Source organism: Protopterus annectens, chromosome 13.part0 (assembly GCF_019279795.1).
Source record: "Protopterus annectens isolate FY-2018-M chromosome 13.part0, PAN1.0, whole genome shotgun sequence".
Lineage (NCBI taxonomy): Eukaryota > Metazoa > Chordata > Ceratodontiformes > Protopteridae > Protopterus > Protopterus annectens.
Window position 1 is genome coordinate 762,151,575 of NC_056747.1, and position 24,798 is coordinate 762,176,372.

Below are 24,798 nucleotides of genomic sequence, written 5' to 3' on the forward strand. Positions count from 1 at the left end.
CGCTTATGATTGGCAGTAGATTTTTACGGTGCCGAGGTGCCAGCCCGATGCCCAACCTTCAACGAAGGCACACCCATTAACGCATGCACCTGCCTGCATGTCTTTAATGTCACTCAACCATGGGGAGGACATGCCGACTCCACACAGAAGGCACTCCAGCCGAGAATTGAACCGGAGAACCTCTTGCTGTGAGAAGACAACACTAACTGCTGCACCACCGTGGCCTATACTGACTTTTCCTTAACTAATACTGTAAATAAAATCAGAACAAAAGCATTAAGAATGTCTGGTCTTATACTTAAATCAAAAACACTGGGGGATTATGTCATTTTAGTCTATATATATATAAAACATACATTTCAACAATTCCAAAATACAATAATTGTTTTTGTAATCTTACCAAAACTCATCTAGATATAATAGTATAATAGAATATGCACAGAGTAAATTCACTAAAAAGATACTATCAGTTAGAAATCAAACATACACTGATTTATGCAAAAAAGCTAGATTTATATTCTCTTCATTATAGACACGTAAGAGGGAAGGTGATTCTTGGTAAGATTTTTAACAGCATTACAAGCAGTATGTAACACATCAATGTCTACAAATTGCTACAATCACAGGAATGATAATATAAATTTTAAAATAATAAAGTGTAGCAGTAACGTCATGGGAACATTTATATGCACTGTCATCCTCAAGAATATGGAATAAATCCCAAGTAAAATTAGACTATCAAATACAATTGACCAGTTTAAATTAAATTTTGAAAGTTGGATGGGTGATGTGATTTATGACATAAACTTAAGTGAATCAATGTTCCTTGACAGCTCTTGGGCCTGAATGCTGTAAAAATCAATAATGAGTCAATTATGAGTCATTACTATTATTCAAAACCTGCCAGTGATGTGTTTCACATATTTAATTTCCTACTATAACATTCCAAGCAACATAGTTTCATAGTTTCATAGTATAGTACTAGGCTATCTGACCTGGGGCATTTGTAAGCCTAGCCATAGTGATGTGGCTTATGCCACCCCATGAAATGGTACAAAAAATGTACAGAATAAATTTAGAATACTGTGCCTCTGTCTAGTAGTGACACAATGAAGGTCCCCTTATATAATAGAATTAGTTTACTGTGCCCCTGTCTAGCAGTGACACAGATGTGACCCCTGGGGTAAATTTACGATCTCCCATCCACTCATCAAGACTTCTCTTGAAGAGAGTCAGTGAGGGGCTCTGCCTAATACGAACTGGGATCTTGTTCCAAAGCATGTAAAGTTATAAAGCTCTATGGGCTCTTATACTTTATTTTGCTAACTACAGCAACAGTTTCCAAATATTTCTTTGAAAAGTACTTGAACCAATACAATTATCAAAGAAACCCTAAGACATTAAATTTCACTCTAATCAAGATATACTGCTCCCAACAACCATTTTTTAAATGTATGTATTTTATAAAAGCCACCTTTAAATCCCTCTCAAAACTTAATGTAACATCACCTCTGGGTTTATGTTTTTGAGCTGACCTTTACATCTAATTTAAACTATCTACACATCTGTCACAGAATCTTTGGACAATACCTTTCAGTAAAGCTATGTTTCAGTTAAAATGTAAAAATAAAATTCTGTATCAGCAGCCTATTTCACAAAGTGAGAATGTTTTGTACGTGGACTCTATACATTCAGAGTAACATGACAGACAAATGCCATTTGTTAAAGGTCAGAGCCAAATATTGACAATAATAAAACAAAAACAAACTGTTTAAATTTCTTGCACACTTGCCAAATGTTATTTCTGTATCACCTAACAAATAAATTTGCATTTTTAACAGCTGCTTTAAAGCTGTCCTAACAGTTTGCTTAAGTTCACAGTTTCCTCTCTTTGAATAATGATGTTACTACATAGAAAGAAGCAGGACAATACTGTAAAAAAGGAAGCAGAATAATTAAAGATATTTTAAATGATCTATTTACAAATAGCAGCAGATGTTAAATTAAATTAATTGTAAAGAGCTTTGCTGTCTCTCCTGTAAAACTCTTTCACTGAACTGCACCACTAAAAGGCACACAGAAGCAGGCGTACTTAGCGAGCATTCACTCCAAAAGTGGTACAAACCTTCCTCCAGACTGAAGCAACTGATCAGTTCCCAGAAGGATTATTTCCACAGGAACAAGCTCCCTTCAGGGCACAGCATTTAATAAAACAGTCCAAAGCAGCAACTTATTCTTGAACATTATTAAAAAATGACAAACCTAGGAATTCATTAAAGTGTCTAATATAAGCCATATGGCTCGTGCTAAAACTGCCCTTTTCCCACAACATACCTATATGCGATTCAGAGACATGTTAGCTGTGACAAAGTAAGACCTCATTATTAGTTAATCTGCATGTCTCTGAATCACATTTACTTCCAGGGTGTGCCGATCATTGCTGATCTTTATGGCATTAGACCCCCCCCCTCCACAATCACTTTCCCACATACACAGAAGTACACATTCAAACTAAAACTCACCATTACCCTCTCAGTACCTGACTTGTCTGTCTTCACCCTATCTAGTATTTCTACCATCCCCTAATCCCCACAGGGAAGTCAGTGTCATTATGGCACTTAAGTATAGAGTAATCCCTGGTGTCTAGTGCTTTACCTCAACCCCCAACCCCTGCACTGAAGTTGGTGTCATTATAGCACTTAAATGTAGAGTAATCCCTGGTATCTAGTGGCTCCCCCCAATCCCAATCCCCATACTACAGTTATGTTCAATGGATGAACACAACATTTTTGCTGTTCTCACTGCCACGATGTGGTGGGGCCAGCTGTGCTACTCTACACATCCAAGCAATTCCTAGAATTGCTCGACATGTAGATGTCTTCCTGGAGACATTTCCAGGGGAGACAGCAAATGGCTAATTAACATAAACATCTCCCCCCAGACTGCTGCATTAGCACTCAGCATGGCCATGAAGCCAGCCCTGCATGGTCATACATATCTTTGTGCTAGAGCACCATGCAGCACAGGACCTTTACCGAATATGAAAAGTTTACTGTAACGTGTACAAAAGGTGTACATGTTGTGGTATCTTTATGAATGTCTCCCACAGACACTGTATGCATTTTTTTTTGCAAACTAAATGTAACTATACAAATATTGTGCTGTGTACCATATTAACACATTTTCTACAAGTATCTAACAAGCAACAAGTCAATTCGCTGATAGTAACTGTCATTTATGTGAAGCATAATCACTAAAAATCACTTTCAAAGATCAAAGACATTGCACTTTTCTCCATTGTTGTGCAAATATGAAGATAATATACATAAGTTGGGAGTTGTGGGGAGTCTTCCCAACTTGGGGGTGGTGCTGTAAGGGGCTAGCCCCTGTTAATAAAATGTTGCTTTTCCACTGAGAGTGATTTTCAGCTATTTTAATTCCCATGAACAGCACTCACAAAAATTGCCCTCAGCAAATCAACATGAATCCATTTAATTACTTAACTTCCAGTTACAAGTACAAATTTATTCATATACTTGTGCTAATGGCCTAAGATGCGTACATTTAGCTCAGAATGTGAGTGCTGCTTTTGTACATTACCTGCTGTTATGTAATATCTATTCATATACTTGTGCTAACGGCCTAAGATGCGTACATTTAGCTCAGAATGTGAGCGCTGCTTTTGTACATTACCTGCTGTTATGTAATATCTATTCATATACTTGTGCTAATGGCTTAAGATGCGTACATTTAGCTCAGAATGTGAGCGCTGCTTTTGTACATTACCTGCTGTTATGTAATATCTATTCATATACTTGTGCTAATGGCCTAAGATGCGTACATTTAGCTCAGAATGTGAGCGCTGCTTTTGTACATTACCTGCTGTTATGTAATATCTATTCATATACTTGTGCTAATGGCCTAAGATGCGTACATTTAGCTCAGAATGTGACTGCTGCTTTTGTACATTACCTGCTGTTATGTAATATCTATTCATATACTTGTGCTAACGGCCTAAGATGCGTACATTTAGCTCAGAATGTGAGTGCTGCTTTTGTACATTACCTGCTGTTATGTAATATCTATTCATATACTTGTGCTAACGGCCTAAGATGCGTACATTTAGCTCAGAATGTGAGTGCTGCTTTTGTACATTACCTGCTGTTATGTAATATCTATTCATATACTTGTGCTAACGGCCTAAGATGCGTACATTTAGCTCAGAATGTGAGTGCTGCTTTTGTACATTACCTGCTGTTATGTAATATCTATTCATATACTTGTGCTAACGGCCTAAGATGCGTACATTTAGCTCAGAATGTGAGTGCTGCTTTTGTACATCACCTGCTGTTATGTAATTGTTGCTGCCTTCTTGGCTTGGGTGATGACTAAACAGGCTTCTCTGCCCAGTAAAAGTGAATTAAATAAATAAGACTATTGCGAATCCTTACTGCTCGGTGATTAAACAGTTTCATTCTTCTATTTGTGGCCATTACATTGTAATGATATCCCTTTGTATGTGATGTACTTTTAACAAACTACTTTGCTGGACATTTCCTCAGTCATTATTACCAAGCAATTTAAAGAGTAAATCTAAGTTCCCACTTCCTTCTGTATAAAAGGAGAATAAAAAATAATGATTTATTTATTTTATTTTTGCTTGCTGGAGTAGAGTACTGATCAAATTTGATCAATTTCAGGCAGCCTGGGTTACAAACATAGTCATAATAACAGTCAACTTGTGAATATTTACATAGCAAATAGTAAAACAGTTAAACTAGAACATAAAACAAAGCACATTCAGCACAGGAAATCTGTACATACTTAGGCTTTAAGGTATAAAAACTCTCCAATCTTAACTTTTGCTCCGATGTTCATTGTTTTGCCTGATGAAGTTCTTCACACTAATAAAGAATGAAAGCTTTGCACCTGCTCCTGAAATTTGGTACTTTGTGTTTTTTATTTTTTATTCTTCTATATTTTGAAGTGTTTAAGTCGGATATTTAGGCTTTAGTCTGTCTTAATAACCAAGTCCACTTTTGCCAGTTAACACTTTTGCAAATTGCTTTAAACAATGAAGAAAAATAAAAAAATGGCTAGACAATTTGACCAGCTAGAATAATATTTATATGCCAGACCCCCAAATAAAGCAAACACATGCATGTGCAACAATGCATTTCTTAGTAAAATAAACCATTATTTGTCATAAGTGATCCTAACTGTCTGTTACTATCTCTAACTAATCATCATCCAGCTCAGAGGGTACACCAATGCCCTTCTGCACTTCCAGACAAATGACCAGACACATGACCTTACAGCTGTGAGAACTATACGTTAACTACTTCTCATTCATCTAATTATCCAAGTAAGTGATAAAGGCCTGAAAGAACATAGCAGATCTTTACTACTAGATAGGCATAATTTTGTTAACCAGGTGGTTGGGCTGGACTGAGGACTTACTTGAGACATGACATGAGCTACAGGCATAGTACAGTATAATAATATGGAAGTTAAAATGTTCACAAGGCAAATGAATTTGAAAATGTTTTTTGCGAACAAGGAAAGGTTAGTGTGGGAAGTAAACACAGACCCTGTTAACAGTACAAGTTATTTTAAAAGAAAGAGTACATTCATTCCTCCCATTAATTCTGAGATATTGGGTTTTGAAAAGTTAGTTGAAACACAAATGCGGAAAACTCTTAGTAATGTTCACTACGTTAATGACAATTTAACACGGCAAGAGAGGGAATTGGTGGATGATCTCAAGAAATCTGGACTGTATAGATTCATGAAGCCAGATAAAGGGGAAGGGATGGTGGTGATGACCAATACTGATTACATTTCACAAATGTCTGCCATCCTGAATAGTGACGATACATATGCTGCTGTTTCAAGGGGTGAGGTCAACAGGGCCTATTATAAAATTGATTTATATCTGCACGATGCATTGTTTCAGGGATATATCAATGAAATTGAATACAATTATTTGCATGTAGAATATCCGAGACTTCCTAACCTGTTTGGTATTCCAAAGGTTCACAAGGGGGCAGTGAAATTACAGTTTAGGCCCATTGTTTCAGCACGGGGATCGAAAACGGAAACCCTTGCAGCATATGTTGATGTGGCTGTCAAGGATGTGGTTAGTGCAGCCCAACACATTGTAAGGGATTCATGGCACTGGCATGGCACGGGTTGAGGAAAATAGAAACAGGGAATGTTGCGTTTGGATTTCTTACAATTGATGTTGTAAACTTATTCTCTGTCATACCGCATGAACAAGGATTAGAAATGTTTTATGAGGCTATGATTGTGAGTGGGTTGATAGAAGGGACAAAGGCAAATTTCGTACGTGAGTTAATGGAGCTTGTGTTGAAAAACAATTTCATCTTGTTTGAGGGAGAGCTACATCAGCAAGTATCAGGAGTAGCCATGGGTGCGAGATGTGCCCCAGTGTTTGCAAATGCAGTGTTATTGATATGGGAGAAAGCACACATTTTTTCATCTAAATATTACACGGATAATGTAATTATGTATAATAGATTCTTGGATGATATCCTGATCTTATGGAAAGGGGATGAGCAATCAGCTATTGAGTTTGTTAATTATCTAAATGAAACAACTGAATTTTTGAAATTCACTTTCAAATGGCATGAGGAAAGGATGAATTTCTTGGATTTAATGATTATTAAGAAGAATGGAGGATTTGAGAGTAACATCTATAGAAAGGAGAATTACTCCAATTCACTATTACACTACAGCAGCTGCCACCCCTTTCATCAGCGCAAAGGAGTAATCAGGGGACAAATGATAAGGACTTCAAGATTGGTGAGCAATGATGCTATATTTAAAGAGGAGTTATTTAAATTGATTGGGATGTTCCTGGACAGAGGGTACCCCTTGAAATTACTCCTTAGTGTTAGGAAAGATGTGTTAAGGGAAAGAAATGGTAGGTATGCACCTATTTTATGTAGTGGAGTAGATTTGATCAATGAACAACAAAAGGGGAAAAGTGGTGATCTAAGATGTGTAATGCAGTACAATCATAGGTCACCTGAACTGTCCAATATATTAAGAGCTGCATGGGATACTGTTTTGTGTGAGGAGAGTAAAAATATACTAGGAGCTGGACCGGTGATAGTGTATAGTAGAGGCCAAAATATGAAAAATATTTTGGAAAAGAAAAATAGGAAGATATATAAATCTGTTATGAAAAGGTGTGGGATGTGTAATTGCTGTAGGTACATCAATGAGGGGACATATGTTTGTGTAGAAGGGCACAAATACACCATTGGATGTCCTGGGCGTTGTACCTGTTTGACAAAGAATGTGATCTACTTGGCAACTTGCACATCATGTGAGGCGTATTATGTGGGTAAAACTGTCAGGAAATTGCGTGACAGGATAGCTGAGCATATAAGATCCATCAAGAATAAAGATCTACATAATGCGCTTTTCTTACACAGCAATAGATGTGCATCTTTCAAAAAGTTTATATTTTTTGTTATAGGGCGAGTATGGGACTTTGGGGAAGGAGGGGATGTTTCTAGCAGAGTAGGAGCTTTAGAGACAGAATGGCAGCTAAGGCTGGATGCTTGTAGACCACCTGGCCTAAATGATTTTATTTCCCTTAAACCTCTGTTAAAACTTAGGGCCCAGCAGATTTGAAGGTTGAAACGTATTTTATAACATTTAGTTATATAATTTAGTTTGTTAACCACAGTTAGTTATGGTATTATTAGATAGATTTTTTAACTATAATTTTTGTATTTTTAACATTGTTCTGTATTAGATATTCAGTAATACAGTTGTATTGATATTTATTAGATAAATATTTTGAAATGAGAAAGAATGTATGTATAAAAAGTGAATTTATTATAAATAATGAAGTATTAGCAAGGTTTTTAATTATTAATTAATTATTCAGGAGTAATGAGTTTTTGACCAATGAAATCAGTTTTTGTAGGATATATATGTGTGTTTAAGGATGTAACAAACTACTCTGAAGAAGCCAGGTTGCTGGCGAAAGCGCTTAGTCGTTTTGCTTGTCTTAATAAATTCATACTGTTTGTATATCCAAGGAGTGTTTTTTGGTCTACACAACGATACTACATTGAAGGTGGATTGTGCCGTGCGGTGGTTCTGCATTTATAATAATAACATTGCCAAAAGACTCATTGAGGAAATCCATCCATGTAAAACTCATGTCTGACGTCTAGTATGACTCCATGAACAGCTTCCACCAGCCATGGAGTTTAGTAGGCAAGAAGAGAATGGAAATATTTTTCCAGGCCTTTCTTCTACATTATACACACACACAGGAGCACACATGTGCACACGCGCACACGCCCACACACACACACACACACACACACACACACACACACACACACACATAGATGCAAACACGCACACACAAACACACACACACACACACACACACACACATGCACATCTACACACACGCATGCACACCTGCACACACACACACACACACACACACACACACACACACACACACACACACACACACACACTCACACACACACACACACACACACACACACACACACACACACACACACACACACACACACACACACACACACACACACACACACACACACACACACACACACACACACACACACACACACACACACACACACACACACACACACACACACACACACACACACACACACACACACACACACACACACACACACACACACCACACTGTTGCTGAATGACATTGGAGGAAACTTCAATACTCAGTGAAAACCCACACAAAGACAAGGACATGCAGACTCCATACTGAAGGATCCTACCCAGGAATCAAATCAGAGAACCTCCCGCAGTGAGATAACAATCCAAACCACTGTGTCACAGTATCTTTGAGGTACTACCTTAATGTTTTTTTATCTGGAGCTTAAGCTGTAACTTAATGGATAAAGAAGATTAGTAAATGTCTAATTATAGGTTTGTGCTGCTTAAGAAGAACAGAATAACTTGAAATCATTTGCATATTTTACTATAACTCTACAGGAGGCTGGACAGTTCATGAGAAACAAATAGATGTGGGTCCTACTAGGAACCATGTAAGACATTCTTCTCTGTAAAGCTCACCAGTAAGAACAGCCCATCATCCTAACTGCAGCTTTCCCTTTAGCTAACTGGTGAGTTATTCATCAACTAACTGGCTGATCACACAGTGAATCTTCGCATTCATTATCAGCAGATTATGATACAGAGTATCAAATGCGTTAATGTAATCCATAAATACTAAATCACCTGCCAGTTTCATGCAAAATGACTAATAGTACAAACCTTCCATTATAAAGGTTACTGCTAGTACATAAAATGATGCTGAATGATAAACCTAACTTTTTCATCATTCTGTCAACAAACTGCATGATATTTAATGGTCAATAGTTGCTTATTGATTACTCTCTGTCCTTCTGTAAATACATGGAATGAATTACTGAAGCTAGGCTTGCAACATGGTGGATCGTGCCTCCACCACACTAAAAACTCAGCACAGGGTATTGACATGAGCTTTAGCAGGGTAGGTTTATTCTAGTGGAGCAAAAGGTATGTAGTGCAGTATGCAAAAATGTCTACTCTGTATTATGTCAATGAGTTCTTGAATAGAGTTATCACAAATCTCACTAGCATCATAATGCAGGTAATTCAGGTAACATGCATATCATACCTGTTGTGTGTAATGGGGTAACTTGTGAGTCAATGGTAGTTACAGGAACTAGATGGGTCAATAACATGCAATAACAGAAACCCATGAGGAGGGGATTTCACACATCATTACTGGATGGTATGCTAAGTTATGGGCTGTTCTGATCACTGACTGAATGCTAGGGTCAATCTCTGCTGGTAGACTAGGTGGAAGGGCAGGAAAGCAAATTAGTTCAGTAACTTAGGATCTAGGAAGGAGGGGATAAAAATTCAAGCCACTGAGCATTGACAAGTGGGGAGGGGTCCTAGGAAAGGCTTGATGGTCAAGGCAGGGCAATGCCAAAATAGAATGTTTTCACAATTTTTAACATATATGTTATACCTTAATTTGTTTAATTGTAATCTTGTAGGTTGCATAAACTTGCATTTTCTAACCAATGAATTTCTTTACACTTACTGTAAGGCAAAAAGGTGCACCGTGGTATTGCATTTTGTGGTGTATCACTTCAGTTAATACACTGTAGAATTTGTTACAGGGTATTTCAATTTCTTTCTCTATAACAGAAAATCCAATCAAGTTGCTCCAAGCTTCTTCCTACTTAAATTCTAGTAAAGTTCCTTCAGTAATACACCTGATTCTGCTGATTAATTACAATAACTTTCATGTTTACTGAGGACGATATTGCAATGTTCTGTTCAAACTGACATAGGCTCATAGGAAAGTATTAGGAAATCAATCTGTAGACCATTACAACCTCGAACAATAACCTAAATTCAAAAGTTCTTTCCAACTTTAAGGAGAGTGATACAAGATAGACACAAAAAAAGCATCTTAAATTGTTATATACGACATCAAAACTTACTATAAGAAAACCGTCTAATAGTGAATAATAAAATGTTGTGCCTAAGCAAACTTTAAAAATATAGACAATCAACCAAAATGTGAATGTAATTTCAAGAAACAACTCAGGCTGACATTATCATTGAGACCAGGTGGACAAGTAGCATTGACTCTAATTTGCCACCATAATTCTCTAAACTTGAGTAGCTTTGATGTCGTATATAACAATTTAAGATGTTTTTCTTTTTATAGGTTTTTGTATCTTTAAGTCAAACGTCCTGTTACTGACATGTGATCAGTTTTTACTTTAAATGTTACGATGACTATATGGTGAATGTATTCTGAAGAAGTCAGCTGATGCTGCTGATGAAAGCACTTAATAAACAGTTTGGTTTTATGGTTAGTGTTGCTTCGTGGCTCTTCTGGTTTCACCGTTTTGTGCTTTGGAAATTGTAGTACCAGCGGTGTGATTAATATTGCTTTGTGTTCAAAATGTTCAGTATTTTACATTGGCAAAACAAAGTGGATTTTAAGAAAAAGAATATATGAACATTTTATGTAACAGAAAAACAGACAATACTAATGCTCCATATAAACATTCTCTGGAATGTGAAGGCTTTAAGTTTTTATCTTTTTATTTTGGAGAAGGTCAACAAAAGTCCGACATGGAAGTGATTGAGAGAACAAGCTCTTGTACACAGAATTATATTGGCAAGTACTCCTGAATGCTGATGTTTCCCCAGGACTGATTAATCATGTATTTTTGTCACCTCATTTAAAAGTTAAAACTGATAGGCTAGGAAATTAACCATTCATACTATGTTTTACTTGTTTGTAAACTATTTAAATTTATGGGGCTGTGTATGTATTCTGATGAAGTTCTTCATTTAAAGGACAAAAGTGCTAAATCATTATAAACCTCCCTGCATTTGAGTTTTCCTTTAGTGATTTTTGTAGTTTTATCATTTGAAACAGTTATTCATTTGATGTTTTTTTGGTTTCAAGTTGAATGATATGTTTAGACAATTACAAGTCAAAAGGGGTATTACATTCAATAATGGGTCTGGTGAGATACAAGTAAAGGGGAATTAAGACTTCTTTGGATCTAGAGAAGATGTCTTTAAAAATTGGATGAGCCAGAAAGAAGGCCTTCATAACTATTATAGAGACATGATGACCAAAAGATAAGGAATTATCAACAAGAGTACCTAAATATTTTACAACAGCCACTGACTGCAATAGTTTAGCACTTATCTGATATGTGAAAATATTTTGTTTAACAAAATTAACTATACTACATTTTTTCACATTTAATATGAGACCATTGTCCTTGCATTAACTGTTAACATGGTCTAAGTGGAAGATGGAATAACAGCATCCAATTTGCAGTTATCTAAAAACTTAAATAACCATAGATCAATAGTGTTGGCCTGGAGGTCTGAGAAACAGAAACCAAATAAGAGAGGGCAAAACTAAGCTTTGTGGTATACCTTTGGTACGATTTTCAGAAGTGGCACCTGCAACTCTAACTACATTGAGTTCTGTCAGACAACCAGTTAACTATCTACTGCACATCATAGGGATTTTTATCCAGATTTACAAGTTTGTCAGTAATGACTGCATGGGAATAGCATCAAAGGCCTTAGCCAGGTCCAGATATGCTATATATACTGCATACCCATAATTCGAGAATGCAGAACTGAGGGATTCAATATGTTTTGGACAGACAGTGGAGAGACAGTGGTGCTACAAGGTGATGGATAGCAATACAGTGACTTTCTGCAGTTCACATGGACTTCAAAGACATGCCTCTTTCTATCTGCATGTTGTTAAGTTCATTTAGTAAGAAACCTCAGTGCAAACGTACCTTCATTCTCAAAACTAAATTAAATCAGATATCTACAATGTATAAGGAAGTGGATTAATAACATAAAACTGTGCTGTGCTACAAGGCAAACAAGTTTGGCACATTTAAATGCAATGCATTTAATGGACAAGAAACTTATGGTGTGAAAGCTATATTCACTATATTCACTTGATATAGTGGTTATAGCTTATCTTATATCCACTTGATATTGTGGTTATAACTTATCTTGAGATGCTAATAACCTTTGTGTGGTGAGAGATCCAGGTTCCAAGACAGACATCAACTATCCCAGGGAAAACAAATATTTCTTCACTAGCAGGAATACAATGATTTAAGTACAGTTGCTTTAATGACCTCTAGCTGTGGCCAAGAGTTCAATATGCAAGCTGGAGGCTGGGCGAAATGGTCAGGTTACAGTGTCAATGGAAATCTGGAAGCCACATAAGGAAGTGTAAAATGATGTGCTGACATCACTGACAACATGTTATCTACAGCTAAGAAATAAACCAATGTAGCTGATAACGCAACTCCTAACAGGGCAGCAGTTACACAGAACAGTCAGTTAGGCTGATTTAAATGTACTATCTTTAAAGTTTTTAAGGAAACCCACAGAGTCATATCTACATGTTGCCTAAAATGCAGTATTCATTGGTCAATAAACAAAGTCACAAAATACTTCAAGAAGCCAAATGAAAACCACTATTCTTGAAATGTGAGTATATCATCAAGTCATTACTACATGTGTTCAAGAACCTCTGGAGTGTTACAGCAAACTAATTTTATTACATACAAAGTACATAATGTTTTAAGACCTAGAAACTTAACAGTGTTGGAATTCAGTGTGTTGATTTAAACTATCTGTAACAAGTGTTAACAGGGTTTGTCTCTGCAGTCTCAGAGATTTTTTTATTGTACAGATAATTTTACCTGTGATGTGCACGATTCACCCTGACCCCCCCCCCCCCAATGTAAGCTCCAAGGTTGTGTCATGGAATATAAGACTCCAGTGCAGAAGGCTTCCAACAAGTCAACTACCTATGCAGACACTATTTTGTGCTTTTTCTAAGTATATGTTGTTCTGTGCCTTTTCTTTTCTTTTCTTCAATAATTTAAAAGTGCCAACTACCAATATTTAACTAGCCTCCAACATAAGAGTGGTTATATACCTCTTAACTGTACAGATTTTTGCAGAATGTCCAGATTTTTGCCTCATATTTTTGGTGTGTTCCTCCTAAAATCTGTACCTTTCTGGCAAATAGCTGAGGATTGAAGTCATTAAATAATGACAAACATTTGAGGTTAAGACTCCACATCCTTCAGAAAATTCATGCTAATGCAAAAGCTATTACTCTGTCAACTTTCTAAGTTTGTAAGAGCAATATTTAAAATCTGTCCCTATTTGTCCCCCCATCATTTTAGGCTTTGTCCAGATTTTTTGCTCTAAGAGGTTGAGAGGTACTCCCTCCCTATCCTGCTCCAAAGCACAGAAACATCAGGCTTCATCACAGTTTTCCTTACATTTCCCACCATAGCATAGTGGAGCAAAGATGATGACAACAGTCCAACAATGGCACCACCATTGTTTCTTTATTATTGTCATGAATGCCCAACAAGGCAGTCAGACATATGGCATTACTGAATGAGAACCATGGTTTACCATTCTAAAGAGGACTTGCTGAGGTAAACGAAACATATGTTGAGGCTAACCAATCTCCCAGTGACATAAATTAATACCCATTTAACCCTGGACATAACTCATCAGAAGCACCCATCTCCCAGTGATATAAGTTCAAATTTATTTAACCCTGGTTATATCTCAGCAGCAGCTCCCAGCTCTCAGTGATATAACTTAACATTCATTTAACTCTGGTCATATCAAAGCACCAGCATTTATCTCCCAATGATATAACTTAACATTCATTTAACCCTGGTCTTATCACAGCAGCAGCACCCATTTCCCAGAGATATAAGTTAACATCCGTTTAACTCTGGTCATACTTCAGCAGCAGGACCCATCTCCGGGTGATATAAGTTAGCATCCCTTTAACCCTGGTCATATCTCATTAGCAGGACCCATCTCCCAGTGATATAATACAGCATCCATTTAACTCTGGTCATATCTCATTAGCAGGACCCATTTCCAGGTGATATAATACAGCATCCGTTTAACTCTGGTCATATCTCAGCAGCAGCACCCACCTCCCAGTGATATAGTACAGCATCCGTTTAACTCTGGTCATATCACATCAGCAGGACCCATTTCCAGGTGATATATGTTAACATCCGTTTAACTCTGGTCATACCTCAGCAGCAGGACCCATCTGTGATATAAGTTAGCATCCGTTTAACCCTGGTCATATCTCATCAGCAGGACCCATCTCCCAGTGATATAATACAGCATCCGTTTAACTCTGGTCATATCTCAGCAGCAGCACCCATCTCCCAGTGATATAATACAGCATCTGTTTAACTCTGGTCATATCACATCAGCAGGACCTATTTCCAGGTGATATAATACAGCATCCATTTAACTCTGGTCATATCACATCAACAGGAAACATTTCCAGGTGATATAATACAGCATCCATTTAACTCTGGTCATATCTCAGCAGCAGCACCCATCTCCCAGTGATATAATACAGCATCCGTTTAACTCTGGTCATATCACATCAGCAGGACCTATTTCCAGGTGATATAATACAGCATCCGTTTAACTCTGGTCATATCACATCAGCAGGACCTATTTCCAGGTGATATAATACAGCATCCGTTTAACTCTGGTCATATCACATCAGCAGCAGCCATCTCCCAGTGATATAATACAGTATCCGTTTAACTCTGGTCATATCACATCAGCAGGACCTATTTCCAGGTGATATAATACAGCATGTGTTTAACTCTGGTCATACCTCAGCAGCAGCACCCACCTCCCAGTAACAGAAGTTAACAATGGTTTTCAGTGGGCCCAACCTTTACTTAACCAACATTCATGACATATGAAAACTATCATACTTCACCCCCCACAGTACCCCAGCAATTGCATTCAGCACAATACATTCCTGTCTCGGTGGTTTTATCTGCTGACTTATTACCTCTGAAAATAAACACTCATTTAGGTACCTGGTCTTAAAAAAGTAGTTATAAACTATAATAATTATGGAGAAATAACCTACTCATTCATAGAAACTGACCAACATTCTGCAAGTTTCCTGTGAGTGTACAGAAAATTAAAAAATAAATAATGGTTCCTGTTTGCCAGTGTTCTTGGACTACCGAAGCACAAGAACAGTACTTTCTCTCCAGCACCGTCTGTTTTATCTGTAATCAGAGAGACACATGAATAGCTTACCATGATGGTTGTGTCATCCGAGGAGCTAGCGATCACATTGTCATTGTGGGGGCACCAGTCAATGTCGAGCACTGGTGCAGTATGGCCGCTCACCATGGGGTAATTCTTATCCACTCGGCCAGTCTGCAAAACAAATACAAATGAAAACAGTCAGCTCACTACAGACTCCCTTCTACGGTTCATTTCCATCTGCACACACTATATTACTATCATGTGCTTTAATACTGTCATCTCTGCTATTTGCAAATGTTGATAAAAGCATTAATCAATTCACACCTAATAATTCATCACAATAAAAAACAACTCATATGTTTCATTAAATTTCATGTGTGTGTGTGTGTGTGTGTGTGTGTGTGTGTGTGTGTGTGTGTGTGTGTGTGTGTGTGTGTGTGTGTGTGTCTGGACATTCTGCAATATTCTGGACATTTGAGAGGTGTCTGATCCATCTTTACTACCCTACCCCACACCATCCTCCAAAAATATGAACTTGTTAGTGAACCAGTATTGTTAACACTAATATAGATCTTCCCACTGCACTGGCACATTTGCTACCAGTGACAGCCTTGCTTGTGATTTAAAAAAAAAATGAAATACAAACTGGCACAAAAAGCTAAAAAAATCTTTTCAGTGGAATAAAGCTGAAAAGCTTTTTTATCCTGCAGAATACTCTGCTTCTTAAATACCAAACGACAACACACAGATAAAGTTTCTCTGTCATATTCTATTATTAGACATGTGCAGGACAGACATTATGACGTTTGCTGGCCTGTTGTCAAGGTCATTAAGCACTGTCCATTCAACCTGTATGGGTTCCAGTCATCAATCATCCAGCCTTGGCTTGAAAAATATAAAGCCAGCTCCCAAGCACAGCCATGTCACTTCCTTGGAATCCCAGACATTTGTACTCCCTGTTCTTGTGGTAGAAACAGGGGTGTAACAGTTGACTTGACAAGAATATTTATAGAGTGGTTTTCAATAATGATGATGGGAAACATTATGCCATTTAACGCTGAATTTTATATTATAGATTGGACATAGGAAGCAAGACTAAAACCATTCACCCATCTCAGTTTACAGGTCATAACAAGCTATCTTCAGTCTAAATTACAGGGGCTCTATTCCATGAACACAATGCGAACATTTTTACAGAGAACATATCTCATGCAAACAATTTCTGATGTAATGAATGCCTGTTGTCATCTGTACTCAGACATTTATGGGTGTTTAATCAGTAGCAGACAACACACACTCTTGGACAATTATAGTACATTCTTATATAAGAAAGGATAATATCTGGTGTTTTATACCCCCCTGAGTGTTGCTGGGCATCATTGTTTAAAAATACTTCTACATAGATTCAAGGTCAGTGCACTGCATATTTGCTTTTATTAAATAATGTGTTTCTTTCTCCCCACTGCATCTATGGCTGAAGGCAAACACTGGCATGTATAAGCAAATATATTAAGGTCTGGGTTACTGGTATGTAGATGTCCACTGTTGTTTTACTTCTGACTCACTGGCAAAGAGATACTGCATGCTACGGATATGAAACCTATTCAGTCTCCACAGCCCCAGAAAGCACACATCAGTACTTAATATAATGAGATGGGATCAACCTACACTTGTATACTGCTTCATTCTGAGCAAAGACCATATTCAAACTAATGCTCCTGGGATAACCTAACAATAGCATTAATTAGTGGGTCTTACCAAGCCAAAAAAAAACTAAAACACACACACACACACACACACACACACACACACACACACACACACACACACACACACACACACACACACACACACACACATACACACACACACACACACCTACTCGCAAACACATACACACTCACTCACAAATGCACGCACACACACACATGTATATAAACATACAAGCATGCACACTCACACTTGCGCACACATATTCACTCGCACTCACACTTGCACACACATACTCATTCACACACAAACACACACAAGCACGCACACACACACATACACATGCACACACACACACACACACACACACACACACACACACACACACACACACACACACACACACACACACATGCATGTATACACACACACACACACATATAAAGACTTAAAAAGTAAAAAAAAGTCATGGACATTCCAAAGTCATGTAGCTGAAACAATTGATGATTAAGGTTTTGATGATTTAACTGATGATTAAGTGATGATTAAGGGGTCATTTGCATACATACCATGGACTTTCATTACAGGAGGTTTAAAGTATCACATAGGGAAAATTCTAGCATGGCTGGGTTTTTCTTGCAGTTTTTAATGAATGACTTTCTGAAAACCAACATGAGGCACAGCCTGGCTCTTAACAGCCACTAAAGGGATCATCACAACTTTCTTCAAATCACTGCAGAGCACATCTCATCACCCTGAAAATTAGGGTAGCTCTGACTCTCTACAAGCTAATATAGACTGCATTCTGAAGGTCTACCCCGACTGTCTGCAAACTAACATAGGCTGTACTCCTCTCTCTATCAGCTCATAAAAGACGTAACTTGATTATTCACTACCCTATACAGGCCTCACCTCCAATTTCTACAGAGTAATGACAACAGTACACCACGTAACTAGTATAAAGTACAGTATATCATATTACATAAAAATTAACACTAAATACCCTATATATTATAAAAGAATACACATGGACAAAGCTTCAATATAAGTTCATAACAGAAGAGCTGCCAGAATTTGGTATCTGAACTGGTCATAGACAAGCTAGTCAGATTTTCTAATCAGGGATACATAACATCTTCCACTTTAGTGACATTAACAATTCTTGAAACAATACTTTCTGCACCAGCACTTTTGAAATTCTAATGAGTTGAGATGAGTGGCAACTACACTTCCCTCATTAATTATATTAACTGACATCACTGCACTTCAGGGTATTTGTGGGCCACAGAGTTATGAATCGGATGAAATAAACTATCCTCTGTCATGTCAGGTCAAAAATCAGGCAATTTTTAAACTATGTGAACATTTGATGCTGCTTAAAATATTTAGCAGATTTAAAAAAATGTGATTATATGAGGTTTATAACACACTGGTGACAGATATAGCTAGTGGACATTGGAGAGCTAAGCTTCCATATCCCTGGAGGTATGACTCATTTGTTGCCGGTGATCCTTGGCATCACACTTTGCACCTCTCTGACCACCTGAGTACACAGACAACACAGCTTACAAGGCACTAATTCATTCCCTCCAACAGAGGTCTGGAACTTTGCACTGTAACTTCTAATCTTTTTGATAGAATCAAATTATGTGCTAACATTTCAGGGTCTATATCAGAACAATGAAGTTTGAAAACTTCAAATGTTCTAATATTGACCCGTTTTAATCGAACGCTAAAAATAGCAAAGCTGCAGAACACCGAATTCCTTCCTAGGAAAAAAATTTGGTTGGCCGGTTCTGTGGCTTTGCTATTTTCAGTGCTGTGGTGGAGATTAACGGGTCAGGTTCAGGTAAGTGTGCGATTGTGTGGTTGTTAGGATTAGGGCGCGGGTTAGGTAAGTTACGGTTAGGGCGCGGGTTAGGTGAATTAGGTTTAGGGGCGGGTTAAGTGAGTTAGGGTTAGGGAGCAGGTTAGGTGAATTAGGTTTAGGGGCGGGTTAAGTAAGTTAGGGTTAGGGTGCGGGTTAGGTGCGATAGTGACGGACCTTAGGGTTCAGGTTTGGGTTAAGGTAAGTGGATAGATAGTAGTGTATGTATAGTTTAGTGTAGGGTTAGTTGTAGGATTAAAAGTGTATGTGTGTGTATTGATGTTTTTTAGGTGTGCTTGTGTTGTGTGTATGTGTTTCGGAATAGCAAATTTTTTCCCAAGGAAAAGAATTCACTGTTCTGAATGTTCGATATTATGTGGTTTAGATATTTTTGGTTCGATGAAATAGCGTTCACTATTTTCATCTTTCGATAACGTCATATAAAAGCACATTTTAAACTTATGTTTATATCTCAAGAACCAGCAGTTGCTAAAGAACTGTAAAGAGCAATCACTTCAGCACAGACTATTTTTACAGTGGTAGTATTCTTTAGGGTCTGTGTCTTAAACTGGATTTTATAAGTCACAGTAAACACACAAACTATTAAGTTTGTAATATTTTGTAAACAATGTACAATATCTCAGCAACCACTCAAGTTACACACATACTGCCGGCAGCATTTTGTTCATACAGCTGACAGCTTACATACAAGGATAAGCAGTTCTGTCTTTGCTACTTGGTTGTCAAGATATTTAGAAAAACATGACATTTATAGATGATATAAATAAATACATAAACAGCAATTAGTAACTCTTTGCCTGCCCTAGACAGAGGTCAGACAACAAATATGAACAAGCAATATTTGATGCCTAGAGGAGTCAATAGGATTTAACTGCAGAAATGCCTGGAGGTCTCACCCATTTGTAATGAGTTAAGCTAAATCATCAATGTCAATTCTGGAGAAAGCCAAATGCAAATGTCTGCAAAGCACGTGCTTTCATGCCCTCCCTCAATGTCACAATGGTATCCTGTCACCAATGGATGGCCAAATCAGTGACTTCCTTAGTGTCACATTCTATGATTCACCATAATAATGACAGTGTCCAACAGTTCCTTGCTCCTAATATGCAGCTATTTGTGACAGTCGCTCCCTGAAGTTTCATGGTAGCTGCTACACTAAGTGATGTACTGACATGTTTTCTCCCCTTGTTTATGTAGCCAGTACCGCTCAGGAAATACATGATGGCAATCTGCATCACTCTCCTCTCTTAATCACAGCTCATGCCACTGGCTTCCTACTTCCTAGGTTTTGTGATCGCTTCATGTACGCATGTAAGAAAACGCACATAAAATATACATATATTTTTTGCAGTGGGAACAAGCCCAGTTCTACCCCATCTGAGTGTGTGTGTGGAGGGGGCTGCCTACAGCGCACTCCGTGCTACATATATTTACTAAGTCTGATATCACACTATCTCAGGGAAAAAGGAAATTCATCAAGATAGCATAATCTTGATCTTTACCAGTGCTCCACCAAAACTGCACACTAGTGGTCAATGATAAAGAGGGTTGATAATTAACACAAAAATATTAAACTTGGCACTTTGTGCCAACATTCTCAACAATAGGGAAATACAGACTGCTTACACAAATTAGACATGATTAAATACTAAGGCAAGGATTTGTCCACAGGTCACTTAAAAAGTCGCAAGGTGCAACAGAGTGACATGATTACATATACAGTGGGTAAAGCATGCAGTAAAACACATCTCAAGTTGTGTTACTTTAATTATGAAATGGACTATCCATGGAACAGTCATTTAAAGTGCACTTTCCTTAGTTTTCATGTATAAATGTTATTCTTAAACTGTGGGGGTGACTGTGGAGTTTAGACAGGCTACATGACATAATCAGAGCCATTAGAATACAATGTCTTAGTCATCTCCCTGTACCATTCCTATTACAATATGCAGTCAGCCATGCTGATCACAATATGGGGGTCCGATTGGAGAGATGAAAAGTCAGCAAGCAAAGGAGAGTAGTAGTGCTGAAATCGAATTCATCCTCAAGTCTTGGTCAGTACCTTCATAAGGTGGACCCTGTTTTTACAAAATCACACCAAGGCAACACTGATATATATACTATATTTATATAGCATGTATCATGGACAGAAGTAGGTTAAAAACTAAAAAAGATAGCTGGGTGCACAAGACATAGGATAAAAAAGTGCCCAATCCTGGTAGGCGCACTGGTGCCAGGACTGGAAAAGATGACAGTGTAGAATTCTCAAAATACAGAAACATTCCTACAATGGAGCCAGGTCCAGCTGGAGGATACCCCCCCCCCTGTGTAGAAGGAAGTAGCAGTTCACAAAAATCATAAAAAGTGATAGGCCAAAGAAGAGCCATAAAGACGATAAAGTGGACTATTGAGGATAAGAAAGAAAGAAATGATGTATTGTTACTATTATGCAAAAAGCCCGGAATTTCCAGACAGAAGATATACAAAACGATTAAGAGAGAAATTAGATGAAAGAAAAATAATTCCGCAAGAAAAACTGTCAGAAGCTTCAAATGAAAATTTGTGTTCATTGATACAACAGATTTGGGGGAAACAGTATGTAGACCAAGAAACTTTCCTGTTTGGAAAAAGAAGCATCTGAGGAGGTACAAAAAAATAAACAACAAAACCAAAAGATATTTGAAAAGTATAAAAAAGAAATATGGACATGGGAAAGAAAGAGAGATTTGATATGGTGCAATATTTATGCAAAGTCGAAAGCCAAATTAATCAATACAAAAAAGGCAGCCCTAAAGACATTCGAAGAGAAATATAGCGAAAGGCATGGAAAATTTCACAATGAAGAAAATAATATCACAAAGAGGGAATATAGAAAAGAATACTAGTAAAGCAGAAGTTAAAAAAAATAGAAGCTGAAGTTATGGAATGCCTGCGAAGTGAAGGATTTGGTGTAGAAGGTCTAACACAGGTTACATCACAGCATGATGGAACGAGTCCCCAAAGTAAGGAGAAACAGGAAGATCAGCAGACATCTGAAGAAGAAATATGGACATGGGAAAGAAAAAGAGATTTAATATGGTTTAATATTTATGCAAAGGAGAAAGCAAAACTAACCAATACAAAAAGAGCAGCACCAAAGATATTTGAAAAGGCAAAGGAATCCAGATATGGACAACTTTACAATACAAAAAATAGGAAGACAAAGAGGAAAAGTAGAAAAGGAGATTAGTAATGGAGAAGTTAAAGAAATAGAAACTGAGGTTATGGAGTACCTGCAAAGTGAAGGATTCAGTGTAGAAAATCTAGTTCAGAAAGTACCACAACAGGGTAGAGCAATGGATATCCAAATTAAGGGTAAATCAGTGGATCAGGAAGCAATTGGTCAGGTGCCATATGAAGATAATTTCGAGCCTTCCACAGGAAACCAGTTTAAACATACACTGAAGCTAGACAGCAAGTGAAGGAACAGGAAACTGTGGAAACTCTGATGCAGTCAGTGCTGAAGAGTGATAGGCCAGTGAATTCCCATATGAAAGAGCAACGGATGGCACGGGATAAAGTTGAAGAGAATGTGCCACAAGATGATTCTATAGAATGCCTGCAGGAAATGGGAAACAAGGTATATGCCCTTAGTTTGGAAGAAAATGAGCTAAGAGAAGAGTTGCTTGATTTAATAGACATAGACAGATATATCAAGATAACCCAGCCACTGGGGATGCACAAGCCAGTGCATTTCTTTGTGCCGGTCCCAAGCCCGGATAAATGGGGAGGGTTGCGTCAGGAAGGGCATCCAGTGTAAAATTTTGCCAAATCATACATGCAGACAAAAGTACTAGGAAGGTGCTTGGTGTGACATCTGGAAAGAGGAAGGAGGACAAGGAGACATGGTGGTGGAATGAAGAAGTACAGGAGAGTATACAGAGAAAGAGGTTGGCGAAGAAAAGTGGGATTGTCAGAGATGAAGAAAGTAGACAAGAGTATAAGGAGATGAGGTGCATGGCAAAGAGAGGTGGCGAAGGCTAAGGATAAGGCGTATGACGAGTTGTATAAAAGGTTGGACACTAAGGAGGGAGAAAAGGACCTGTACCGATTGGCTAGACAGAGGGACCGAGCTAGGAAAGATGTGCAGCAGGTAAGGGTGATAAAGGATAATGAGGGAAATGTACTCACAAGTGAGGAGAGTGTGTTGAGCAGATGGAAAGAGTACTTTGAGGGGCTGATGAATGAAGAGAATGAGAGGGAGAGAAAGTTGGATGATGTGCGGATAATGAATCATGAAGTGCAGTGGATTAGCAAGGAGAAAATAAGGATAGCTATGAAGAGGCTGTTGGTCCAGATGACATACGTGTGGAAGCATAGAGGTGTTTAGGTGAAATGGCAGTGGAGTTTTTAACTAGATTGTTTAATGAAATCTTGAAAAGTGAGAGGATGCCTGAGGAATGGAGAAAAAGTGTTTTGGTACCGATTTTTAAGAATAAGGGTGATGTGCAGAGCTGTAGTAACTACAGAGGGATTAAATTGATCAGTCACAGCATGAAGTTATGGAAAAGAGTGGTGGAAGCTAGGTTAAGAAGGGACGTGATGATTAGTGATCGGCAGTATGGTTTCATGCCAGGAAAGAGCACTACAGATGTGATGTTTGCTTTGAGAGTGTTGATGGAGAAGTACAGAGAATGTCAGAAGGAGTTGCATTGTGTCTTTGTGAATTTAGAGAAAGCATATGACAGAGTGTCTAGAGAGGAGTTGTGGTATTGTATGAGGAAGTCAGGAGTGTCAGAGAAGTATGTAAGAGTGGTACAGGATATGTACGAGGGTTGTGTGACAGTGGTGAGGTCTGTGGTGGGAGTGACGGATGCGTTTAAAATTGAGGTGGGATTACATCAAGGTTCAGCTCTGAGCCCTTTCTTATTTGTAATGGTGATGGACAGGTTGACAGACGAGATCAGACAGGAGTCCCCATGGACTATGATGTTTGCAGATGACATTGTGATCTGTAGTGAGAGTAGGGAACAGGTGGAGGAGACCCTGGAGAGGTGGAGATATGCTCTAGATAGAAGAGGAATGAAGGTCAGCAGGACTAAGACACAATATATCTGTGTGAATGAGAGAGAGGATAGAGGAATGGTGAGGATGCAAGGAGTCGAGGTGGCGAAGGTGGGTGAGTTTAAAGTCTTGGGATCAACAGTTCAGAGTAATGGCGAATGTGGAAGAGAGGTGAAGAAGAGAGTACAGGCAGGATGGAGTGGGTGGAGAAGAGTGTCAGGAGTGATTTGTGACAGACGAGTACCAGTAAGAGTGAAAGGGAAGGTCTACAAGAGGGTAGTGAGACCAGCTATGTTATATGGGTTGGAGACAGTGGCATTGACAAAAAGGCAGGAGTCAAAGCTTGACGTAGCACAGTTGAAGATGTTAAGATTTGCACTGGGTGTGACGAGGATGGACAGGATTAGGAATAAGTATATTAGAGGGTCAGCCCAGGCTGGAAGGTTTGGAGACAAAGC

At 38.2% G+C, this 24,798-nt stretch overlaps 1 protein-coding gene across 4 annotated transcripts in view; it reads right to left on the bottom strand.

Annotated features, from left to right (window-relative positions):
• The window catches only part of CORO6 (coronin 6), a 773,484-nt gene that overhangs the window by 346,212 nt on the left and 402,474 nt on the right, over nucleotides 1-24,798 (bottom strand). For all 4 annotated transcript variants that reach the window (XM_044054466.1, XM_044054464.1, XM_044054462.1 and 1 more), the window contains one exon: nucleotides 15,748-15,870. In XM_044054466.1, coding sequence (XP_043910401.1) covers nucleotides 15,748-15,843 — 96 coding nt within the window. In that variant the 5' untranslated portion in view covers nucleotides 15,844-15,870. The remainder of the gene's footprint in view (nucleotides 1-15,747; nucleotides 15,871-24,798) is intronic.